At 40.1% G+C, this 24,263-nt stretch overlaps 3 protein-coding genes and 1 pseudogene across 3 annotated transcripts; 2 read left to right on the plus strand and 2 right to left on the minus strand.

Moving 5' to 3' along the window:
• The first annotated feature begins 10 nt into the window (after positions 1–10).
• LOC148356196 (ADP-ribosylation factor 4) lies at positions 11–9,640 on the plus strand. Its single transcript, XM_088348101.1, has 6 exons — positions 11–230; positions 486–566; positions 5,086–5,195; positions 7,562–7,633; positions 7,701–7,826; positions 9,331–9,640. The coding sequence occupies exons 1-6, from the start codon at positions 164–166 to the stop codon at positions 9,415–9,417; spliced, it is 543 nt and encodes a 180-aa protein (XP_088204227.1). The 5' UTR covers positions 11–163; the 3' UTR covers positions 9,418–9,640.
• On the minus strand, positions 6,991–7,080 carry LOC148356197 (U2 spliceosomal RNA; annotated as a pseudogene).
• Positions 9,641–12,152: 2,512 nt separating the features above from the next.
• On the minus strand, positions 12,153–15,869 carry lamtor4 (late endosomal/lysosomal adaptor, MAPK and MTOR activator 4). Its single transcript, XM_088348104.1, has 4 exons — positions 15,705–15,869; positions 15,520–15,603; positions 12,362–12,479; positions 12,153–12,293 (listed from the first exon to the last, which is right to left on the minus strand). Exons 1-4 carry the CDS (start codon positions 15,705–15,707, stop codon positions 12,196–12,198), a joined length of 303 nt encoding a protein of 100 aa, XP_088204230.1. The 5' UTR covers positions 15,708–15,869; the 3' UTR covers positions 12,153–12,195.
• Positions 15,870–19,480: 3,611 nt separating this feature from the next.
• On the plus strand, positions 19,481–22,839 carry atp6v1f (ATPase H+ transporting V1 subunit F). Its single transcript, XM_088348103.1, has 2 exons — positions 19,481–19,755; positions 21,043–22,839. Exons 1-2 carry the CDS (start codon positions 19,598–19,600, stop codon positions 21,242–21,244), a joined length of 360 nt encoding a protein of 119 aa, XP_088204229.1. The 5' UTR covers positions 19,481–19,597; the 3' UTR covers positions 21,245–22,839.
• Positions 22,840–24,263: the final 1,424 nt, after the last annotated feature.

Raw genomic sequence — 24,263 nt, forward strand, 5'->3', positions numbered from 1 at the left:
TGTGTGTGTGACGTCATCCGTTCCGCGTTGGCCTGGACGTGGCAAAGAGGAAGAAGAAGAAAAAGAAGCTCGGAGAAGTTTGGACCTTTGGCCGAAGCCGAACGCGGAGGGCGCCCTTTTCATCCCCGACGAGAGCAAAATCTCTTGCGACGATTGAGTCAAAATGGGGCTGACGATATCGTCGTTGTTTGCCAAGTTTTTCGGCAAGAAGCAGATGAGAATTCTCATGGGTGAGCGCTGCTAAGCTAACGTGGGCTACACTGTGCTTGTAGCCCAGCGGCCGGCAAACGAATAAACCTTAAAAGCCGATTGCATTGTTTAAAATAAACGTATACTTTTCACCCCTTCTCTTGAATGAGAATATATCGAAGTAACTAACATGGAACGCGCTGGGCATCACTGTTCTATTCGTCATTCTTTTCCATTGTGAGGCAATTTCATGTTTCCATTTCGCTGACTTTTTCCTGTGTCTTGTCACGTGACAGTTGGCCTGGACGCAGCCGGGAAAACAACCATTCTCTACAAACTCAAACTAGGAGAGATTGTCACCACCATTCCCACGATTGGTGAGCCTTTGTCACGTTTACCTGATCTTTTAACCCAGGGGTGTCAAACTCATTTTAACTCGGGGGCCGCATGATAGAACAAACATTCTCTCGGGGGGCCGGACTAGTAGATTAGAGAGAAATAAATATGATTGAAAGAGGGAGAGAAAAAGAGAGAGGGTGGGACAAAGAAAGGGAGAGAGAGAATATGATAAACAAAAGAGTTAAAAAGAGGAATAGTGAGAGAGGGGGGAAGAAAGGGAGAGAAAGAAAAATCCAAAGACAAATAAAAAGAAAGAGAGAAGGGTAGAAAGAGGGAGAGCAAGAGAGAAAGAAAGAGACAAAGGAAGAGAGCAAAATAAGGTAAAAATACAGAGAGAAATAGAAAAAGAGGAACAGAGATAGAGAAAAAGAGAGACTGAAAGAGAGGACTGAAAAGGGGAGAGAAAGAGGAATACAAGTGCAGTGTTTGTGAGAGGCACCTGGCTATTTCAACCTGCAGCTCGTTTTTCTCTTGCGCTTCTTTGAGTGTTGTCTCGCGGGCCGGATTCAATCCCTTAGCGGGCCTGATTTGGCCCCTCGGGCCGTCTGTTTGACACCTGTGTTTTAACCTGTTTCCTCAGGTGCGTCCCAAGCATAAATGGTCCATTTGTGACTAGGGCTGCTAATAACTACTAGTTCGTTAGTCGACTATTGAAATAATTGGTTTAAGTATCTTAAATTTAACAAAGTTGAATAATGATATGGCAAGTGATAATAAATATAAAAAAATTACATTCAAATAAAAATGGCCCATCTAATACCAATTGGTTCTGTCGGTAGGGACATCCATCCATTATCTGCACCACTTATCCTCAGTAGGGTCGCGGGGGCGCTGGAGCCCATCCCAGCTATCTTCGGGCAGTGGGCAGGGGACACCCTGAACTGGTTTCCAGCCAGCACACAGAGACAGACAACTCACTCGCTCATTCACATCTAGGGACAATTTGGACCCGGCTAATAAACCTGACATGCATGTTTTTGGAATGTGGGAGGAAACCTACGCAAGCAGGGGGAGAACATGCAAACTCCGCACAGGAGGTTCGATCCCATGACCTCAGAACTGTGCCGCACACGCGCTTACCACTGCACCACCGTGCTGCCCTTGTAGGGACATATATCCATTAAATAAACATCTCCATTTTCTAGGGACAGGCAAATAACGAATTAAAATCAATGTTTTATCTCTGTAAATCAAGAACAGGTTTATCAGCACGCCCCCCTAAAAGAACAGGAAATAATCTAACACGGTCTGCATTTTACGATCCCAAAACTGTATGTAACATCCTACATGCCCACACTGATTGTGTAAATAATAACCTTCTTTTTCTTTTATCCTCACTGTTAAATGTGAAACTGGAGTACCACGTCCAATTTCGTTGTCAGAATACGTTCAACCCATTTTGTAACAATGACAATAAAGGTATATTCTATTCTATTTTGTGACATTAATGCAGTGAACTGTAAAATCGAACAAAAGTACGTTACCTTTCCGAACAGTTCGAAATCAAATGGTTTTAAGAATTGTTGTTTGTCATTTTGAACCATGCTGACATTTTTTCTTCAGACTGCATGTATTTCATTTCGAATGCGTTCTTCGGGCACAGTCTGGTTTATTGCTCTAGCTCTTTTTCTAAGCACAATTTTTCTTGTTATACTTTTCCACTGCTTTTTGTAAGTTTTTGTTTTGTTATTTATGGGTCCCGAGACTGGGTGGTTGTGGTTCAAGCCTCGGCCGAGTCATACCTAAGACATTGGTAGTCATTACCTCCCTGCCTGGCGCACGGCATTAGGGGTTGGAATTGGGGGGTTTGGTCACCTAATGAATCCCAACACCTCAGTTGGCTTGAGCGAGGGGGCTGGGAATCCCCTCCTCTGAATCAATCTCCCAAAAAGAGTCGGAAATGACTCTAGCCACCTCCCACCAGGGGGATATGGCTGTGGTATATGTATGTATATATCTCATCTCATTAGCTGTACCGCTTATCCCTATTAGGGTGGCGGGGGGGCTGGAGCCCATCCCAGCCATCTCCGGGCAGTGGGCAGGGGACACCCTGAACTGGTTGCCAGCCAATCGCAGGGCATACAGGGACAGACAACTCGCTCGCTCATTCACACCTAGGGACAATTTGGACCGGCCAATCCACCTGAAATGCATGTCTTTGGAATGTGGGAGGAAACGGGAGTGCCTGGAGGAAACCCACACAAGCACAAGGAGAACATACAAACTCCGCACAGAAAGTTTGGTAGCTGGATTTGAACCCACACAGGAGGTTCCCAAGACCTTAGAACTGTGCCGCACACGCGCTAACCACTGCGCCGCTGTGCTGCCCATATATATATATATATATATATATATATATATATATATATATATCTCATCTCATTAGCTGCACCGCTTATCCTCAGTAGGGTCGCGGGGGTGCTGGAGCCCATCCCAGCAATCATCGGGCAGTGGGCAGGGGACACCCTGAACTGGTTGCCAGCCAATTGCAGGGCACACGGGGACAGACAACTCACTCGCTCAGTCACACCTAGGGACAATTTGGACCGGCCTATTAACCTGACATGCATGTTTTTGGAATGTGGGAGGAAACGGGAGTGCCTGGAGGAAACCCACACAAGCACGGGGAGAACATACAAACTCCGCACAGTAATATATAATTTATGGGTACCCATAGCAACAGAGAATTACTTTATCTTTCTAAAGTTTGGGTTCATCCAGAGAATTTTGTGTTTTTCATGAAATAGTCACACTTTTATTTATCAAATGAGTTGTCCAGTTTCTGTGTCCGTTTGCCCATATTGACCTCATATATGGCTCCTTGCGTTGAAATGAACAATGCATGACATCAAAACTTAAATATTATATCCCCGCTCGTGACAGAGAGGCTATCGCGCAAGAGTGACTCCCAGAAGAGATTCATTAGAGATGCTTCACTCTGTTGGAAAAAATATTGTCCACTATTTCTATCATTGTTTTTGTCCACAACGTGACTTAATCGTTGATGCCCTAGTCCTAAGCATGAAATGCTCCATGTGTAAGATGAAGAATGAGATTGCTTATTTTTTGCCCTGAGATCTGCTGACTCGTCATCGTAAGTGGGTGTGAAGTTGGCTGTTTTTGGTTGTGTATTTCTCAGACTTCCGTGCTATGAAATGAACCTGTTTTTATATTTCTAATATAAAAACAATCATCACACACATACACATAGTCACGTTTCAAAGATCAGTCTAATTCCATTATAGTGGAACCTCGGTTCTCGACCATAATCCGTTCCAGAACCCTGTCCGAGAACCGATTCGTTCAATCACCGAAATCGGTTTTCCCATTACAAATAATGTAAATCGTTTTAATCCGTTCCAACACCCTGAATGTTTACCATGAATGTTTAACGTAAACATGAAGCTAACCCAGGCTAATCGTGCGTTAGCGTAATCGTAATCTTCCGTGCGAAAGATTACGCTAACATGAACGTGTAAAAATAAAAAAAATCAGGTCGTTTACAAGTCATTTAGCACCACAAGTGCCTAGCGCTTCATTGGAAAGGGGGCTCCGTTCAAACACCCTGAATTTTGGGCTCAGTTCCAACACCCTGAATGTTTACCTCGTATCATAAAGCTAACCCAGGCTAATCGTACGTTCGCGTTATCGTAATCTTCCGTACGAAAGATTACGCTAACACAAATGGGTAAAAAAGAAAAAAAAGATAAAAGAATTATGAATAGGATTTCTTACCTTTGTGGTGGTCAGCAGAAGGCGCATGCTGTATTCCCTTAGCAAGATCGGAAACTCGCACACCTCTTTCATATTTAGCTATTATGTCTTTCTTAAAGGCAATAGTTGTACGAACAACTTTTCTTTTTTCACCTGTCCTGCTTGCACCGACCTTCTTCGGAGGCATAGTTAGGGGCTAAAAAACTCCGTTCACCGATATTAAAAGCGAAAGCAAAAAAGAGGCAAGCGCGCACGTGATAACAGTTGGTCACGAGGGGTGGGGGACATCTATACGATCAGCATCGCACTCTAGCGTACGCACTCACACATTACCGGCGTTCGAACTCCGAATTTTTGACCGAACAGCGAAGCGAGAATTTCTCGAAATTTTTCGTCGAACACCGATTTGTTCCAACTGAGAGGCGTTCGAAAACCGAGGTTCCACTGTACGTTTCTCAATTTTATTTCATTTTATTGTGAAGTCGCGCTTATGTGTGACTTCATTTCCTGTTTATGTGTGAAATCAATAAACCACGCCTACTGACCGGATGTTGCGGGTACGGCCCGGGGGAACCTGGGAAGATGGCAGCTCGGCCGTGCTCGCTCCATTCGCGAGGGAGGTTAAAACCTCAATAAGTGTTTTTATCTGAATAATTCTGCCAACAGAGAGTTTATTTCTTGTACATCTCTCACAGCGGGTGAACAATGCTTCTCAATTTCTGATGACAATATCTATAGAAAATGGAGTCCGCTTGACAACATGGGTTCTTTCTCAAAATTCAGGTTTCAATGTGGAGACCGTAGAGTACAAGAACATTTGCTTCACTGTTTGGGACGTCGGCGGACAGGATAAGATTCGACCTCTCTGGAGACATTACTTCCAGAACACACAGGTGAGCTCATGTTACCTGACTTACTGTGCAAGTGTTTTAATTACGTTTCCAGGGTTTTAATAAATATATTTTTTGTAGAGTACCGTATTTTCCGCACTATAAGGTGCACCGTGTTATAAGGCGCACCTTCAATGGATGATATATTTTAAAACTTTTGCCATACATAAGACGCACCCCATTATAAGGCGCTATAAGTGCATGCTGGTTTAAGATCAGGTAATTGTGCAATTTTGTAATTGTAATTCTGTGCAGTCCTCCGAGACATTTTTGTGATTAAGGGCTATTTACGGTAAATAAACGTGACTTGACTACAGTAGAGGATGTAGTTACGTTATGCAACCTCTAGATGGTGCCGCGCTAAAGGGAATGTCAACAAAACAGTCAGATAGGTTAGTCAAACTGTATTGATAACAAACAAGATTTCCACAACTCCATTCACTCCCAAAATAAATAAACAGCTGTTTTATTATTTTCTCTGAGGTAAAGCATTTTCGTGACACATCTTTGAACAACATCAAGGCATGACAGTTTACTTTTCCTCCATTTAGTCAACACGCAAAAAAAAAACGTCTGATACTGTTATGGTAAATAAAAACGTTAGTGCAATCACAATATAGTGACACTCGTAATGTGCAAAACAATAACAGTAAAGCAATAACATAATAACTGTAAATGTAAAACGTTGTAGTGCGATTTACATATTTCACCCATGGAACCATTGTTCAGTTAGCGAGTTCCTAGGGGGACTCTTAATTCTCCCGGCTCTAGCCACTCTCGTGTTCGATTCATTAATGTTTAACTCCCTCGCTGCTGCTCTATTCCCGTGTCCTGCTGCGTGACTGATCGCCTTGAGTTTAAACTGCGTTGTAAGCGTGTCTCTTAATAGGAGCCATTTCAGGGTCTTTATACAAACGCACAAATAAAAGCGAATCGTTGTTTAATATTTTCCAGTATGCACGGCGCACTTCTTCTACACGAAAAATGGAGTCGGTGGCTGCTTCTCTTAGTTGCGAGACCTTGTAATTCAATATCGATCCATATATAAGGCGCACCGGATTATAAGGCGCATAGTCAGCTTTTTAAAAAAACAGATTTTATGTGCGCCTTATAGCGCGGAAAATACGGTAATTTCAATGATTGTGTTTAACCCAGTGATGTGCGGTGAGGTTTGTGTATAGTGAGGCTCAGTCAGATATACAAATGGATGAACCTACATCTTATTCTTTATTCGATTGGTTGAGCGAGAAAGAAGGTGTATAATGTGACGTTAGCATAGGAAAAAATGTTTTCCTGTCTTACCATAACTTAGTCTATGCTGCTTTTTTTTAAATAAAAGCATCATTTCTTTATATCTAAATAAAGTCCAGGCAATGAAAAAATACTGTATGGGTTTGACTTGGTGTTAGTTTACTAATGCTATAACTACCGTAAATTCCGGACTATAGAGCGCACCTGATTATAAGCCGCACCCACCACATTTTAAGAGGAAACCCGATTTTGTACTTGCACAAGCCGCACCTGTATATAAGCCGCATGCGCCCACATTAAAAAATGTAACACAAACACAAAATTAACCCAAACCCGACTTTAAGTCCCGTGATTGAAACTGAATGGGGTTTGGGGTTTTTAAGGGTTATTGTTCTATCTTCGTTATTAATTATCCATTATCCATTATCCGTTATTGGTCAGTTCATAATACGCTACAAAGCCAAGGAGCCGGGACTCTTACTCTCAGCCAAAAGGCCAAGCTAAGGTCCTAGCCTAGCCCTTAAGCCTTGCTGCGATCATTGCGAATGCACCGTTCGCGGAGGTACTGCAATACCGGGCCGATGCGTGGAGTGGACAGAGCAAGCTTTTATTCCATCTCCAGATTGCAAAAATCTGTGCTCACTACAAGTACAGTATGTTTTCCACGGCCAGAAAATTCTGACCGTGAAGCAGGCCAAGCTAAGGATCTAGCATCAAAGCCTTGCCAAGGCCAAGCCAAGGTACTAGCATTGAAGCCTTGCTCGAACCTGTGACCGGTACATTTGGGTACCCAGTAAAAGGACTCAACAATGAGGGGCCTAATGCCACTCCAGCATAAAGCTTGCTGCGATGAGTGGTGACACATGTCCTTCATTAAAGTACACAGTCCAAAAATCACAGCCGGCAAAATGAACAGAAAATGATTCCGGTACTTAAGGTTTGATGCAGACCTGCAGAGTCCGGGTCCCGTTGAAAGTAATCCAAGGAAAAAAGTATATTTCCAAAGGTAAGGGTGGGAAAATATATATATCCACTATTGTCTGCCGCGTCCACAAACACGTCTCACCTTTACTCCAAAATTTAAAAACCTTTTGTGTGTCTTATCTTGCGCCCATCAGGGTCTGATCTTCGTGGTGGACAGCAACGACAGAGAGCGAATAGCAGAGTCGGCCGACGAGCTCGGGAAGATGGTGAGCGGGCTTCAAGTTACGGTTGACCCGCTGAGTCGTTTGACCGACGTCTACGTTTCCTCTGCAGATCCAGGAGGACGAATTGAAGGATGCCGTTCTGTTAATCTTCGCCAATAAACAGGATCTTCCCAACGCCATGAACGCCAGCGAGCTCACCACCAGACTGGGACTAAACGACCTGCGCGGCCGCACCGTACGTATGGCACCGTCCAGTGTTGGATGTGTTACTGGGAAAGTCATTAGTTACAGTTACCAGTTACTGGCGTTAACTACTACCCTCCCGGATTACTTACACCCAAAAGTAGTGCGTTACTCCTTAAGTAACTATTGTTAAATTTGGACTATAAGGCGCACCTAATAAGCCTCACACATTACAATTTTCAAGGGAAAAACATTTTGTACATACTGTAAAATTTGGACTCTAAGGCGCACGTGATAAGCCTCACACTGTACATTTTCAAGGGAAAATCATTTTGTACATACCATAAAATTTGGACTATACAGCAGGCGCACCTGATAAGCCTGCTGGATGAGGCGCACCAGACTATAGGGCGCATGTAATTCAAGCTTAAGTAAGAGCTGAGTGTCAAAGTTAAAATTTGAGGTTGTATTTTAGGTAAAGATAAGAAGTCGGAGATAAGGTTTTTGATCGTCCTACCATCGGAGGCGCGTCCCGCTTAATGTTTCCTGTAATTTTCCTTACGGGTCTGAGCGTTCACACAAAGTCGGTGAGCAACGCTTGAAACAACACTGAGCAACGGCAATCCCAAGTGTGGCAAGATAATTAATTATGAAACATGTCCAAAACTTGACATCACGTTACATTTTGCTGAGTTTCCGGCAATTCAAAATTATTTTTCACTTTTGAATGAATTGACCCATGTATGATTGCAAAGGTTGCAGGGCCTACAAACGTCATTTATTTTACAATTCTTTCACAAGATTTCCATTTTTCATTCCTGGTATCTTTTGTTGCATAATACTAACATTTTTGGGGGCTTATTGAGTCGGTTGTAAGATACACAACTGTACTTAATCACATTTTTGAGTGGAAGTAGAATGTTGGCAACAAGATTCACTTGATATAATTGAAAATTATTTAAATACAACACCAACTTTCCTCTTTTCCTGGTTTTTTTTCTCCTTTTTTGTAAATTCCTTTTTGAAAAAATCTCATTGTGTTTATTTTTCCTAGCTGTTACTTTTTTTCTTGCTTTTTTGTTCTCTGTTCCCTTTTTCCCTTTATTTGCTTCATTTTTCTTCTAGCTTTTTTCCTGCTCTTTTTTTCTCTTTTTCTCTCCTTTTGTTTCGTTTTTTTTCCTCAGCTTTTCACTACTTTTTCATTTTTGTATTTTTTTCTTTTTTGTTCTATTCCCCCCCTTCAAGTCATTTTGTGCACAATTTTACATCATATTTGGTCGTAAAGAAGCAAAAACAACCTGAAGAGCCGTTTGGGACCCGAAAGAGACCGGTTCTTTTTAGTGAGCCGAGCCGAAGAAGCCGGTTCTCCAAAAACTACATTTACTCAACTTCGTTGTACTTCGACTTTGACTTCAAAATACCGCATTTAGAAGACAGCGTCAGGGGAACCCGTGCATTTTTACCTTCATGCACTGTAACTTTGACTTAATTCACACTGGCTGTTTGACGATACAGATGGGAAATTCCGGCTAACCCTCGTATTTGTCCGTTTTCAGTGGTACGTGCAGGCTACCTGTGCCACGATGGGGACCGGTCTGTACGAAGGACTGGACTGGCTGTCTAACGAACTGGCCAAGCACTAAATGGACCACGCATCAGGAGATGACATTTCACAGGACTGTTTCTTCTCTTCTTTTTTTTTTTAAATTATAAACAGGAGGCAAGTTGGACTCCCATTTTTCTGATTTCTTTGTTTTCCTACGCATGTTTTTACCCGAAGTTATGTGACAAGTTATCTGGAAAGGGGCGGGGCTTGTGGCTCTGACATTGATGTAAAATGCAATAAAATCGTTTTTCTTTGCATAAGGTCTCTATATACAATTTTAGCCCCATTACACATTTTTTTGCCTCTATAATGCAGATTTTTTTTATAGACATACAGCATCATTCAATGTCTGGGGTCACCCAGACAATTTTGTCACTTTCGTTTATCAAATGAGTCGTCCAATGTCTCTGTTCTTTTGCCCATATTACCGGTAATCACTTCCTTTTGTGGCTAGTCACAGATGAAGCTTGTTCTTTGCTACTCTGCCTTGATGTCCAGCATCTCGAAGTCGCCTCTTCGCTGTCGATGTTGACACTGGGGTTTTGTACTATTTAACCAAGCTGCAAGGTAAGGACCTGTAAGGTATCTATTTCTCAAACTAGAGCCTAATATACTTGTCCTCTTGCTCAGTTGGGCCTCCCATTTCTCTTTTACTCTGGTAAGAGCCTGTTTGTGCTGTTTTTTGATGGGAGTAGTACACACCGTTGAAGGAGATCTTCAGTTCCTTAGCAATTTCTCACTTGGGACAACCTCAATTCCCCACAAAAATAGTCCATTTTCACCTTCTTTTACCGGCCATTCTGAAAGTTTAATCACACCCGCAAATGTGATGCTCCAGATACTCGACGAGCACAAAATAATGTCAGTTTTATAGTTTCTTAACTGTTTTCATCTGTGTTAACATTATAGCAAAGTGGTTTTCTAATCATCATTAGCCTTCTAACAAAAATGGCAAATACTCTTAGAAGACTGGAGTGCTGGTTGCTGGAAATGGGGCTTAGTACAGCAATGCAGGTATTACATAAAATGAAGACATTTGTAGCTAAATAGTGCGTTACAAATGTTTAGGGTGTATTTCATGGAAACAAACATTTTCCTTCAAAAATGGGAACTTTCTAACCAACCCCAAATTTGAATGTCAGCATATAGATAAATATACTTTATTCATCCCCGTAGGGAAATTCACACCTCCAGCAGTATCCTTGTATTCCAGTAGTCTCTTACTTCATCCATCCATCCATTATCTGCACCGCTTATCCTCAGTAGGGTCGCGGGGGTGCTGGAGCCCACCCCAGCCATTTTCGGGCAGTGGGCAGGGGACACCCTGAACTGGGGCACACAGGGACAGACAATTCGCTCGCTCATTCACACCTAGGAACAATTTGGACCGGCCAATTAACCTGACATGCATGTTTTCTTTGGAATGTGGGAGGAAACCCACGCAAGGGGAGAACATGCAAACTCTGCACGGAAGGTTGGTAGCTAGATTTGAACCCATGACCTCAGAACTGCTGCACACGCACTAACCACCGCGTAGCCGTGCTGCCTTTATAGTTCAGTTTATTATAAATATACTTATAACATTCATTGCATGTTTTCATCTGCTATCCGTATGTACCTGTACTTATCTTCATTCATGCAATGTTTGCGTTGCATTGTCTGCACCAAGCCACGTGAACTCTTTCCAGGATGCCTTTAATGTACGTTTACGTTTTGTAGCATCATCCATTTTTTTGGCTTCTTTTGAATCTTTCTTCTGGGGCTGAGGTGTTGGCTCGATTCCTAAGCACTTCTCCATTTTTCTTGTGTTCTCTGTGTATCACTTTGGAAAATGATATGCAAATGCATGACCTTATAAGGCCCGGGAAAGTCCGGAAGCAGGAAGTTATTCGATGCAGGCTTCTGATTGGCAATTTGCATACTCGGCAGCCAAACGAACCGAAATTCCCAAACCGGATAAAAGCAAACGTTTGTTTTGAAAAAAAATAATCTTTCTGGGTTTTTCCCTTGAAAAAGTTGTCGGCCACCCGGGCAGAGACGTTTTGTAAGTTGTACGCCCGACGTTAAAAGATGCAGACATTATTTCAGACACTGGTATGCAGACCAATTGGTGGAAAACCAAGTTAAATGGTAAATGATCTGCATTTCTATAGCGCTTTTTAAGTCAATGAAGACCCCCAAAGCGCTTTACAATGTGCTTCACACTTACCCATTCACACACACACTCACACACCAATAGCAGCCATGCAAGGCGCCTATCTGCTTATTGGGGGCATTACGGATTCAGTGTCTTGCCCAAAGACACTTCGACATAACACAAAGGAGATGGGAATCGAACCTGCGACCGGTCTACCTCCTGAGCTAATGCCGCCCAAGTTTCTTTTCTGCATTCGCAAGCATTCACCTGATTTATGTGACAAACATTAATCTTTCTCATCAATCTTCCTTTCTCCCTCCTTCATTTTTTTTTATATCTTTTGGTCCTTCTGCACTCGCAAGCAGTGTCTCTTTTCTTCCTTTGGTTCTCTTTAGTTGCTTTCTCTGTGTCTTAACCTCTTTTGCTCTAACTTCCTTTTTCTGTCTTTTCTCTTTCTTCGTACCCTTCGCGCTTTCTTCTCCTGTCTTTCTATTTCTCTTTGGATTTCTTCTACTCCCTTTCTTTCCCCCTCTCTCACGACTTTTTATATCTTGACTTGACCTCAGTTTAACTCTCCATGCTTATGTCAGCCATACATTACTCCAGTCACCAAATCATTTTTTTCATCAGAGAAATCGACTGCAAAAAAACATTTTATTGAAAACACAACATTGAAGGCTAAACGCCGATGGGTTCCTGCTGGTTGTGCTGACGTTTGACCACAAAAACCTTCTGAGCAGAAACGGTCACGGTGAAAACAAAATCCTCCAAGATCACTGCAAAGAACGCCACAAGTTCTGCGCACTGGAGAAAAAGACACGGCGGCGGCGTGGGCGCGTTTTACCCGAGATGCGTTTGAAGGGAACGTCGTCCGAACCCGCCAAACGGAAGCGGCCGGCTGTTCGGACCATCTGCATCATCACGCTGGCTGTGTGCTCGTCGTTTTCCAGCTCGCCCGATGACTGCAAGGGATTGATGACACGAGTTAAACATAGAAACAGAAGGACTCATTGGACCCCCAATAAAAAGCTTTATTAGAAGCCTTATAAAGTAAGGCAACACACCGTGTATATACAGTGGAACCTCGCTAGTTCGCCGGTCCACTTTTGCGGGTTCAGAGCTTCGCGGGTCTAAAAAAATATACCTTACCTTCTCAATAAAAGCATTTATTGACTTGAGCAAGCGCGAGCTTATGTCAACTGAGGACACGGTGTGGACACTCTTATTATGAAGGGGAGGGGGAGGCCCTGACACAATGCTTAGTCATGGTGAGTTACCACTTCGCTCACACCCCCCCCCCCTCCTTTAACTCCTCCCACCTCACCCCCTTCTTATGTGGCGCTCACTTTATCATGGAGGAACTCGGCGACGTAAGTATATTCTCTTCTGTCACATTTCATCTCAAGTTTGACTTTATTATACCAAAAGCCAGCGGTTGTTGGTACTACCTAAACACAGGTAATTGTGTGTGGTTTCGTGTATTTGTTGTAAAAGCTATTCGATGCTGCTAGCTAAAGTATGTTGTTATTGTCAGAAGGTAGCTTTTTCACTTTCAGTAAAACGAACACAGACCAATTTTTTAACTGTTTCCCAAAACGCTTCACAAACACTCATCAAATATCTCAAATATCAAATATACTGTATACCTGTATACGTTTTTTTAAGCATTTTTGAAGGGGCGCCGCTACTTCGCGGATTTTCAGTTTTTGCAGGTGGTCTCAGTCCCCATTAACCGCGATAACCTAGGGATTACTGTATTTACTGTTTACTATTCATTGCCATGTGAATGTTTGTCTCATGTTTTTTTATCCTACAGAAACCATATATTTTTCCATTATCAAACATTTTTGAAAAAGCACCAGGGAGCGCCAAAGTGCCACATGGATCTTCAGAACCACTTGTTGCCGACCCCAGGTACTATACAAACGAGCATGTCAAATGAGCTCAGCGAGAGTTTCTTCCCCAGGGCCATTGCGATCATAGCAGCAACAATTGGTGGTCAAATAATACTGTGCAGGGAGCCTTCTTCTGAAGTCCTTTAGCTTTCTCTTATCGGCCCACGTCTCCCCGCAAGATGGTGTGCCGGCTCCTTCCATGGGCATGCCAAGGAAGCCTAACGTGGGGCTTCACAATCTCATCCACGAGCGCCTTGATGTCTGGCCTCCCCAAAACGACGCCATAGTACTAAGGATTTTTATACATTTTGACTATAAAGGATTTTATACGATTGACTCATAATGCAATGAAGATTTTCACTGAGTGGGCTTTGGTTCAATGTACAAGGTCAGGGCAGGCTGTTCGAAATGCATATCAATTTATATCAATTTAAAAAGCTATTTCATGGCCAAATACAAGCACCTTTTAAATACTTTCAAAGCCAATTTTCCAATCTCTCTAGTACAGTTATAAGAAATCTGGTGTGAATTATTTGCAGAGCCAAAAATATATCTGCAATTTACAGATGCAATTTATAATCTTGCACATACATTTAACAAGGCGTATGCCCTAATGTTTGAGACAAATCTCCCCTTTAATAGCGGTAAGGTAAAAATGATAGTATATAGCTTACATTTTATGTTCTTCCCATTACAATTTACCACTTGGAAAGGCTACCTCAATTATTTCATGGCCCATAATTATTGAACTAATACACTTTTCCTAGTGCACTGTTAAGGGTTAGCATGCCAGAGTCCCTCTCCTTAGGCGCGCCCTTGAGGGAGCAATGGCGATTCATAATACAATGCCACACACACTGCCTATCAATCTACATTGGTCATATCCCTCAAGAGGGATGACCGACAGCAAGACAAACATAAAAACAAGGAAAATAAAAGGGGGGGGGAAACACACAAACATTTTTGGACCATGGCCAAACCAAATGCCCAAACAAGTTAGGCACCTAAGTCGGTCATGCTTTCGTCCTTCCAGATAAAACGGGACATGAGCAAGCAGCCGTGTCACTCGGGTCAGGGTGATACAACACACTCTTCTGTTCAAGAGCAGGGCCCGACAGCTTTCGCTGGTTTACCCCTGCCGCATCATACGGGTGCCCAGCCAATCCTTAAGAACGCGTCCTTTCACAACACCTCTCCACTCCTTTCTATCACCAACAAGAGCTCTAACTTCCATTATATTTAGACCTCTTTCCTGCAGTGCACTCATAACACCATCCATCCACGTCAATGGCGGCCTTCCTCTCGGTCTCCTTCCATTGACTTCTGCTCTGTAGATCCTCTTCAACATTGGCTCCTCATCCATCCTCTCCATGTGTACAAACCAACCGAGTACTCTCTTATCCACATGCTTGCTCAGTTCCACTACTACTCCAGTTCTGTGTCTCACAATTTCATTCCTCAATGTATCCGATCTTGTCACTCCTAACATGCTCCTCAAACACTTCATCTCAAAAACATTCACACTCTCATACAGTCCCTTAACATCCATACTCACTCTTGTTGCTCATCAGTCTCCTCAGAGCAGCTAAAACCTTGCTTCCTCTATTGACTCTGTGCCATACCTTGCACTCCATCCCACCAACTGCAGCCACATCACAACCCAAGTACCTAAAACTTTCAACTTCTTCCAGCACCTGTCCATGCAACCTTATTTCTAACGCCATGCCCACTCCATCACGTGAACACTTCATCACCTTACTCTTCCCAACATTCACACATAACTTACTGCTGTTAATCACGAGGGAAGATATGCCATGGTGAAGTTGCAGACAGGGTTCCTACAGCTTAGTTAAATTCAATACTGTAAGATTTGTTTAAGGCCTTTGAAATCGAATTTAAGACGTAAAAAAACAATTGGAAATAAGAAAACACGAAATGATCGACAATTCAAAACAAATGTTTGTCCTGCGATCAATCATGCAACGAATTCGCTCGTATTCGCTGCAACCAGTTATCAGATGCTAACACAACGAACTTATTGCAGGAAATTACTTGAAACGGGATAAGATTATAATAATATTAATATGTATTTACAATTATAACTTACAGCCAGAACGCCATCCTCGCTGATGACCAGATAGCCGAGCTGGTCCGGGATCCGTTCAAGTCCCGCAGTCAGCGCTGCAGTCGTCTGCAATGTCACAAATTCACTCGGTAAAAAAATCGAAAACCACAGTCATTTCAAGCGTTGCCATAAAATTCCGAAAAGTTTGTTTCAATTTGTAAACGCACCATCTTTCTTCCTCCTATTTACAAATCTCGACGAGCTGCTTCCACTTCCGGTTTTTGCACGTGACTGCGAGTACTTCATGAACTTCGGGAGAAACGGAATCCGGCGTGGCAAGCCAGTTACACGATCTCATCTCATCTCTCATTAGCCGTACTGCTTATCCTCATTAGGGTCGTGGGGGGGGGCTGGAGCCCATCCCAGCCATCTCCGGGCAGTGGGCAGGGGACACCCTGAACTGGTTGCCAGCCAATCGCAGGGCACACAGGGACAGACACTCATTCACACCTAGGGACAATTTGGACCGGCCAATCCACCTGAAATGCATGTTTTTGGAACGTGGGAGGAAACCGGAGTGCCCGGAGGAAACCCAAGCAAGCACGAGGAGAACATACAAACTCCGCACAGGAAGTCTGGAGCTGGATTTGAACCCACGACAGGTTCCCATGACATGAACTGTGCCGCACAAGCGCTAACCACTGCGCCGCCGTGCTGCCCCAGTTATACGATCCAACTAGACAATTTCTACGTTTTTCTCGTCTTTGATACTGCAGAAATACTACAAAAACGCTACTACAGAAATACTACGAGAGTGATACTATTTACAGAAATACTACCAAAAAAAACTACTGCAGGAAAAGCTATGAAAATATTACTACAGAAATACTACAATGGTACTGCTAAAGTAAGACTATAATCAAGAAATACTACAAAAATACTACTTGGGGTAAAAATATATAAATACTGCAACAGAATTACGACAAAAATAATGATACAAGAATACTGGCAAGGTAATACAACAAAAATACTACGAGGGAAATATGAAAATACTACTACAGAAATACTACTGGGGAAATATTACCAAAATGCTATTGAAGTAATACTAGAATACCAAAATACTACAACAGAACTACTACAAGAGTGAGACTTTAATATAGAAATACTACAAAAATATTACTATGAGAAAAGCTTCAGAAATACTACAACAGAAATACTACGCGAGTGACACTATAATACTATAATACTACCAAAAAACTTCTGCAGGAAAAGCTATGAAAATATTACTACAGAAATACTACAAAGGTACTGCTATAGTAAGACTATAATAAAGAAATACTACCAGTGATACTATAATTCAGAAATACTACAAAAATACTACTAGGAGTAAAAATACTGCAGCAGAATTACTACAAATATGATAATACAAAAAACTGGCAAAGTAATACAATAAAAATACTACGAGGGAAATATTATGAAAATACTACTACAGAAACACTGTAAAAATACTACTTAAAAAATACTACTAAAAAAATACTACTGGGGAAATATTACCAAAATGCTATTAAAGTAATACTAGAATACCAAAATACTACTACAGAACTACTACAAGAGTGAGACTTTAATATGGAAATACGACAAAAATATTACTATGAGAAAAGCTTCAAAAATACTACTACAGAAATACTACGCGAGTGATACTATAATACAGAAATACTACCAACAAACTACTACAGGAAAAGCTATGAAAATATTACTACATAAATACTACAAAGGTACTGCTATAGTAGGACTATAATAAAGAAATACTACCAGTGATACTATAATTCAGAAATACTACAAAAATACTACTGGGAGTAAAAATACTGCAGCAGAATTACTACAAAAATAATAATACAAAAAACTGGCAAAGTAATACAACAAAAATACTACGAGGGAAATATTATGAAAATATTACCACAGAAACACTGTAAAAATACTACTACAAAAATACTACTGGGAAAATATTACCAAAATGCTATTAAAGTAATATTAGAATACCAAAATACTACTACAGAACTACTACAAGAGTGAGACTTTAATATGGAAATACTACAACAATATTATGATGAGAAAAGCTTAAAAAATACTACTACAGAAATACTAGACAATACTCCTAAATTAGGACTATAATAAAGAAATACTAGTACAGAAACACTGCAAACATACTTTCACGCTGATACTATAATACAGAAATAAAATAAATACTACTGGGATGAAGCTACAAAAATACTACTAGGTAAATATTACGGAAATACTACTAAAGTACTACTTTAATACAGATATACTATTACAGAAACACTGCAAAAATACTACTACAAAAATACGGCTAAAGTAATACAACAAAAAACTACTCGGAAAATATTACCCAAATAATACTTGAGTAATACTATAATACAGAAATAATACTAGAGAAATACTACAAGAGTGGTACTTAATACATAAATACTACTAAATAAACACTGCAACAGAATTACTACAAAATACTACTACAAAAATACGGCTAAAGTAATACAACAAAAATACTACTAGGGAAATATTACCCATATATTATATATAAAATATATTAATTATATATATAAATATAAAAAAATATATTATATATATATAATATAATATACACAAAGTAACAATATAATACAGAAATACTACTACAGAAACACTGCAAAAATACTACAACAAAAACATGGCTAAAGTAATACAACAAAGATACCACTAGGAAAATATTACCAAAATACTACTAAATTAATACTATAATAGAATAGAATAGAATACAGTATACCTTTATTGTCATTGTTACAAAATGGGTTAACATTTGTGACAACGAAATTGTGAATAATACAGATATTATACTGGAGAAATATTACAATAGTGATACTATAATACATAAATACTACTAAATAAACACTACAACATAATTACTACAAAAATAGGGTGTAATATAACAAAAATACTACTAGGGAAATATTACGAAAGTACTACTAAAGTAATACTATAATACAGAAATAATACTACTAGAGAAATACTACAAGAGTGATACTATAATGCATCAATACTACTAAATAAACACTGCAACAGAATTACTGCAAAATACTACTACAAAAATACGAGTAAAGTAATACAACAAACATACTACTGGGAAAATTTTACCCAAATACCACTAAAGTAATACTATAATACAAGAGAAACACTACAAGAGTGGGACTATAATACATAAATACTACTAAATAAACACTGCAACAGAATTACTACAAAATAGTACTATAAAAATACGGCTAAAGTAATACAATGAAAATACTACTAGGGAAATATTACGAAAATACTACTAAAGTAATACAGAAACGCCACAAAAATATGGATAAAGTAAAACACCAAAGATACTACTTGGAAAATATTTCCCAAATACTTCAAAAGTAATACTGTAATACAGAATTAATAATACTAGAGAAATACTACAAGAGTGATACTATAATACATCAATACTACTAAATAAACACTGCAACAGAATTACAACAAAATACTACTACAAAAATACGGGTAAAGTAATACAACAAACATACTACTGGGAAAATATTACCCAAATACCACTAAAGTAATACTATAATACTAGAGAAACACTACAAGAGTGGAACTATAATACATAAATACTACTAAATAAACACAGCAACAGAATTACTACAAAATACTACTACAAAGTAATACAAAAAATACTACAAGGGAAATATTACGAAAACACTACTCCAGTAATACTATAATACAGAAATACTACTACAGAAACACCACAAAAATATGGCTAAAGTAATGCAACAAAGATACTACTAGGAAAATATTACCCAAATACTACTAAAGTAATACTATAATACAGAAATACTACGAAAGAAATACCGCAAAATACTTCCAAATACTTAAAAATAGTACCGGAAAAATATGACGTCAGAACACGGATGAAAGCGGAAATGTCAGTCATGTGACTGTCACATGATTTTCGACCGAGCCTCCATTTTGTTTTGGTCCCCATAGCTCAAAATCCAATTTTTAGACCTTTAAATCTTAGCGACCTTCGGGGAGAATTTTGTTAGAAATGGCCGGCCGAGGGAAGCTCATCGCCGTTATCGGCGACGAGGACACTTGCACCGGTTTTCTCCTCGGTGGCGTCGGCGAACTCAACAAGAACCGCAAGCCCAATTTCTTGGTGGTGGAGAAGGACACCAGCATCGGGGAGATCGAGGAGACCTTCAAGTAAGTCTTTCTTTTAAAAAATCGCCATTTTGTTTGGCGAATGAAAATGAGCAGCGCGAGCTTGAAATCCTTGAAAAGTGTCTTCATTTTGGGCCAAGTGCTTGTAAATGCTTGAATGTGTTGCCACGTTTCTCAACCATTTTGCTTAAAAATGACACCGACTCCTTGAAAAGTCTTACAAGGCATTCAATTCACGATTCGTTTGGAAGTACACAAGAAGTGCTAAATAAAGGTATTCATCTGTTCTTAAAGGGACAGTGTTTTAGATGGGGATAGATAGTTCATTGAAAAATAGTATAAAGATATATAATACAAATATACCCAATATAACGTTTTGCTATAGAGTATTTAAATAGTGCTACGGAAAATACGCACTGTAATAAGAATAGGGTAATATGCAAATGTGGGGTGGGGTTTAATGTGGGCTTTTACTCCCCCGGGTGGAGTTAAAGAGCCTCATGGCATGGGGAAGAAATGATCTTCTCAGTAGCCGTATTCTTTCCATTTTGACCCAGCCTTTCTCAATGAAATACAAAATGAAGGGGAAAATGTATTGCTCAAAAAGGAATGTAAAAAAGGTTTTTCTCTCTTTCTCTTTCTCTTTTTCTTTTCTCTTATTATTTTTCTCTCTTTTTAGTTCCCTTTCTCTATTTTTCTTCTTTTTTTTGTATCTTTCTCTTTCCCTTTGTCCTTTCTCTTTTTATTTTTCTCTCTCTTTATTTTTATTTCTCAATTTTTCTTCTTTATTTGTATCTTTCTCTTTCCCCTTTTCTTTTCTCTTTTTATTTTTCTCTTTTTAGTTCCCTTTCTCTATTTTTCTTTTTTTAATCTTTCTCTTTCCTTTTTCTTTTCTCTTTTTCTTTTTCTCTTTAGTTCCCTTTCTCTATTTTTTTTCTTTTTTTGTATCTTTCTCTTTCCCCTTTTCTTTTCTCTTTTTTATTCTCTTTTTAGTTCACTTTCTCTAATTTTCTTTTTCTTGTATCTTTCTCTTTCCCTTTTTCTTTTCTCTTTTTCTTTTTCTCTCTCTTTTTATTTCCCTTTCTCTTTCTTTTTTCTTTCTTTTTTCTTATTCTTTTTCTCATTTCCCTTTCTCTATTTTTCTTTCATCTTTCTCTTTTCCTTTTTCTTTTCTCTATTTTTCTGTCTTTATTAACCTTTCTCTGATTTCTTTTTCTTGTATCTTTCCCTTTCTCTTTTTCTCTTTACATTACCGGGCCAAAAAATAAAACAAAAAACCCATAAAACAGTCCCCGTGAGCTTTTTTTTTTCCCCCGTGGGTCCGGCCAGGAGTTTCCTGTCCCGCAACGACATCGGCATCATCCTCATCAACCAGTTCATCGCCGAGATGATCCGTCACGCCATCGACGGCCACATGCAGTCCATCCCGGCCGTTCTGGAGATCCCCTCCAAGGAGCATCCTTACGACGCCTCCAAAGACTCCATCCTCCGCCGGGCCAAGGGCATGTTCTCCGCCGAGGACTTCCGATAAAAACCGTCTTGCCCGTCCCGAGCTTATCTTGTCTGCTTACAGTATTTGCTTGTTCTGGTCACGGGACCAAAAGTGTGTTTTGTCTCTTGTGGAATTGGAAATGTTTTGTGCGATTCGTCTGTTGTGTCTTAAATTCATATATATATTGTCTAGTTGTGACTTTTTTTAGGTATAGTGCGGAAAAAAACCCAACAGAAAGACAAAATGAAACATAGTATTTGCATACAAAAACAGCAACACAATACAATAATAGGGATGACGAATGGGGTGACAAACATGCGGTCCACACCCCGGAGCAGGCCTTTCAGTAAATTTGTGCACTGGATGTCGCCACTACCCTCTTCAGACAAGTCTCTCATTCCTTTTCTTGCATCCCCAAGCCGAGGGAGAAGGAAAAGGAGAACCATGGCTTTCCTGGCCGGGGAGACGAGGCTGTGGCTTTCGGCCTTGTTGGTCGCCATTGTTCCCAGGCGACCTAGGCTGGCAAGGCTCTTTCCCGTTGTCCTCTCTCTCTTTTTCATTTCTGTCATTGTCTTTTTTTTCTCTGTCTCGCTTGTCTCTCTTGTCTTTCTCGCTTGTCTCTCTTGTCTCTCTCTCTTGTCTGTCTTGTCTCTCTCTTGTCTGTCTCTCTTGTCTGTCTGTCTTGTCTCTCTTGTCTGTCTGTCTTGTCTGTCTTGTCTCTCTTGTCTGTCTGTCTCTCTTATATCTCTTGTCTCTCTGTCTCTTATATTTCTCACTTTTCCTCTCTTTCCTCTTCCGTCTTTGTCTGTCTTTTCCCCCTCACTATCTATTTGTCTCTCTCTCATTCTCAGTTTTCTTTCTTTTTTCTCTTGTCTCTCTCTCTTGTCTCTCTCTCTCTTATATCTCTCGTCTCTCTGTCTTATATTTCTCACTTTCTTTTCCTCTCTTTCCTCTTCTCTCTTTGTCTGTCTTTTTTCCCCTCACTCTCTATTTCTCTCTCTCTCTCATTCTCAGTTTTCTTTCTTTTTTCTCCCTCTCTCTCTCTCTTGCTCTACCTAATCTACTAGCCTGTCCCCGTGGATGTTTATTTCTAGTCATTGGCAGGTTTGACACCCCTCCTGCAGGGAAAACATTCAAAAGGGAATCAGGAAACCGAATATTACCCACTAAGCAAATTTGGAAAGTAAATCGATGACATTTCCAACTTAGAATAGTATCTCATTCCCCCCAAAACTTTGATATTTTAGTATAATTATGTAAAATGCATAAAGGATAGTATTATTTCTTTTAATGGATGTAAATAAAAGAGAGTTGTAATGTCAGCTTCTTGATTATTCCATAAAAAATAGCTTTTTAGGTTGCAAGTCTTTGCCTTGGACAATTAATGCTAGATGAGAAAAAAAACATTGAGGGGTGTTTCAACTTCTTAACAGTAGAGGGCGCTCATTTGCAGCAAATGTGAGTTGCCACCCGCTATTTCATCTTATGGAGCATTAGAAGGAATGTTATTACCTGAAGCCGTTTCAGTTTTGCTGGTTATTTTGTTTTCGGAAGAAAAAAAAAGTGAATATATATTCCTGGTGTGGACTGTGCAATCCTTTCATTCAATAAATTGGAGAAATGTAATTTCTTGATTTGGATCCTGACTTGGAATTTGTGTGCTGAAGTCAGACCTGTTGAGAACCTCTGATCCCTAATCAAGTCCCATTTATTTGTGTAATCCCAAAATGTCTCAAAGGACTGCACTGGTTACAATGACACCATCCCCTGATCTTACACCAACATGCGGGCAAGGAAAAACTCAAAAACCTCAACTTGCAGAAAATAAACTTTGGAAAGGGGCCTCACAAATGGTAGACCCCCTTCCAGGATGACCAGGGTACAATTGATTTTGCATGGGGTAACAATACACAAAACGTAGTGAACACCAATAAAAGAAAACTTAGGTAATTATAAAAAAAAATGTCCAAAAAGTCCCTAACAACAAGGACATACTAAGGTATCTGACTGAGGGACACAAGCCCCATTTCACACAGCCAGGCCCCCTCTTCATACTGACATGATGAGAACAATTTTTGGAGGGAATAAAACAAATATATTTATGTCGTATTTTGTTATTTTAGGTGAAAGGTTCTATAAATTTTATAAAGATTATTATAAAATTAACTACAAAAGTAAGTACATATACTCAGTTTGATGCAGTAGAGAGATTGACTGTTTTTCTTCAAGGTACATTAGAAGGTTAGGCTGTCTGAAATGCATCAGATGTAGTTTGATAACAGAATTCCCGTGAGTGCTGATGGGAGAAGGCCAGACGCACAAAGACAAATATCGCGACGTCATTGTGGAGAAGCTGGCATCTGGTCCGCCCAGGGGAGGATTTAGCACGCCCATGGGAGGAACCGGCACGCCAGCTGGTGAAAAGACGTGGGCAGAAGAACTTCAGAAGATAGATCGAGAGGGACAATCAAGAGAGAGGCTTGACGAAGAGCGACGATTGAATTCACTTAGTTAAATACTTTAAGAAAATAAACAGGGTTGGGTAGGGTTACTTGAACTGGATTACTTTCAATGACTTTTGGATGACTCCAATACCAAATATGCTAATAAAAGACAAAAGAAACTAAATATGAATAAAATGACTACATTTTGTGCAGGCTTGGGGAGTGACGGAATACATGGAATGGCAAAAATGATGTTGGCAAGCTGTTTGGATTTATTTTCATTTTGTTTCGCATTTTATGTTCGTTTGCCGGGGATCAAAGAGATCAAAGCCAGGAGAGAACGCTTACCACGTGTTGTGAGTCATCATTCCTATTTAGTTTCTTTTGTCTTTTATTAGCATATTTGGTATTGGAGTAATCAAAAGTAATTGAAAGTAATCCAGTTAAAGTAACCCTACCCAACCCTGAAAAAAAATCTGCCCCCGTGTGGAAATGCCGGTATCTTGTTCATTTTTCCATAAAGAAACAAGCATGCATTGTTAGGCGAATGTAAGTTGTGTTTGGTTAATAGTCAGATAACTAATTCGAACAATTTGGTAAACAGTACATTTTTA

This window comes from Urocampus carinirostris, chromosome 11, assembly GCF_059441175.1.
Source record: "Urocampus carinirostris isolate Australia breed hairy pipefish chromosome 11, RoL_Ucar_1.0, whole genome shotgun sequence".
NCBI classification, from domain to species: Eukaryota; Metazoa; Chordata; class Actinopteri; order Syngnathiformes; family Syngnathidae; genus Urocampus; species Urocampus carinirostris.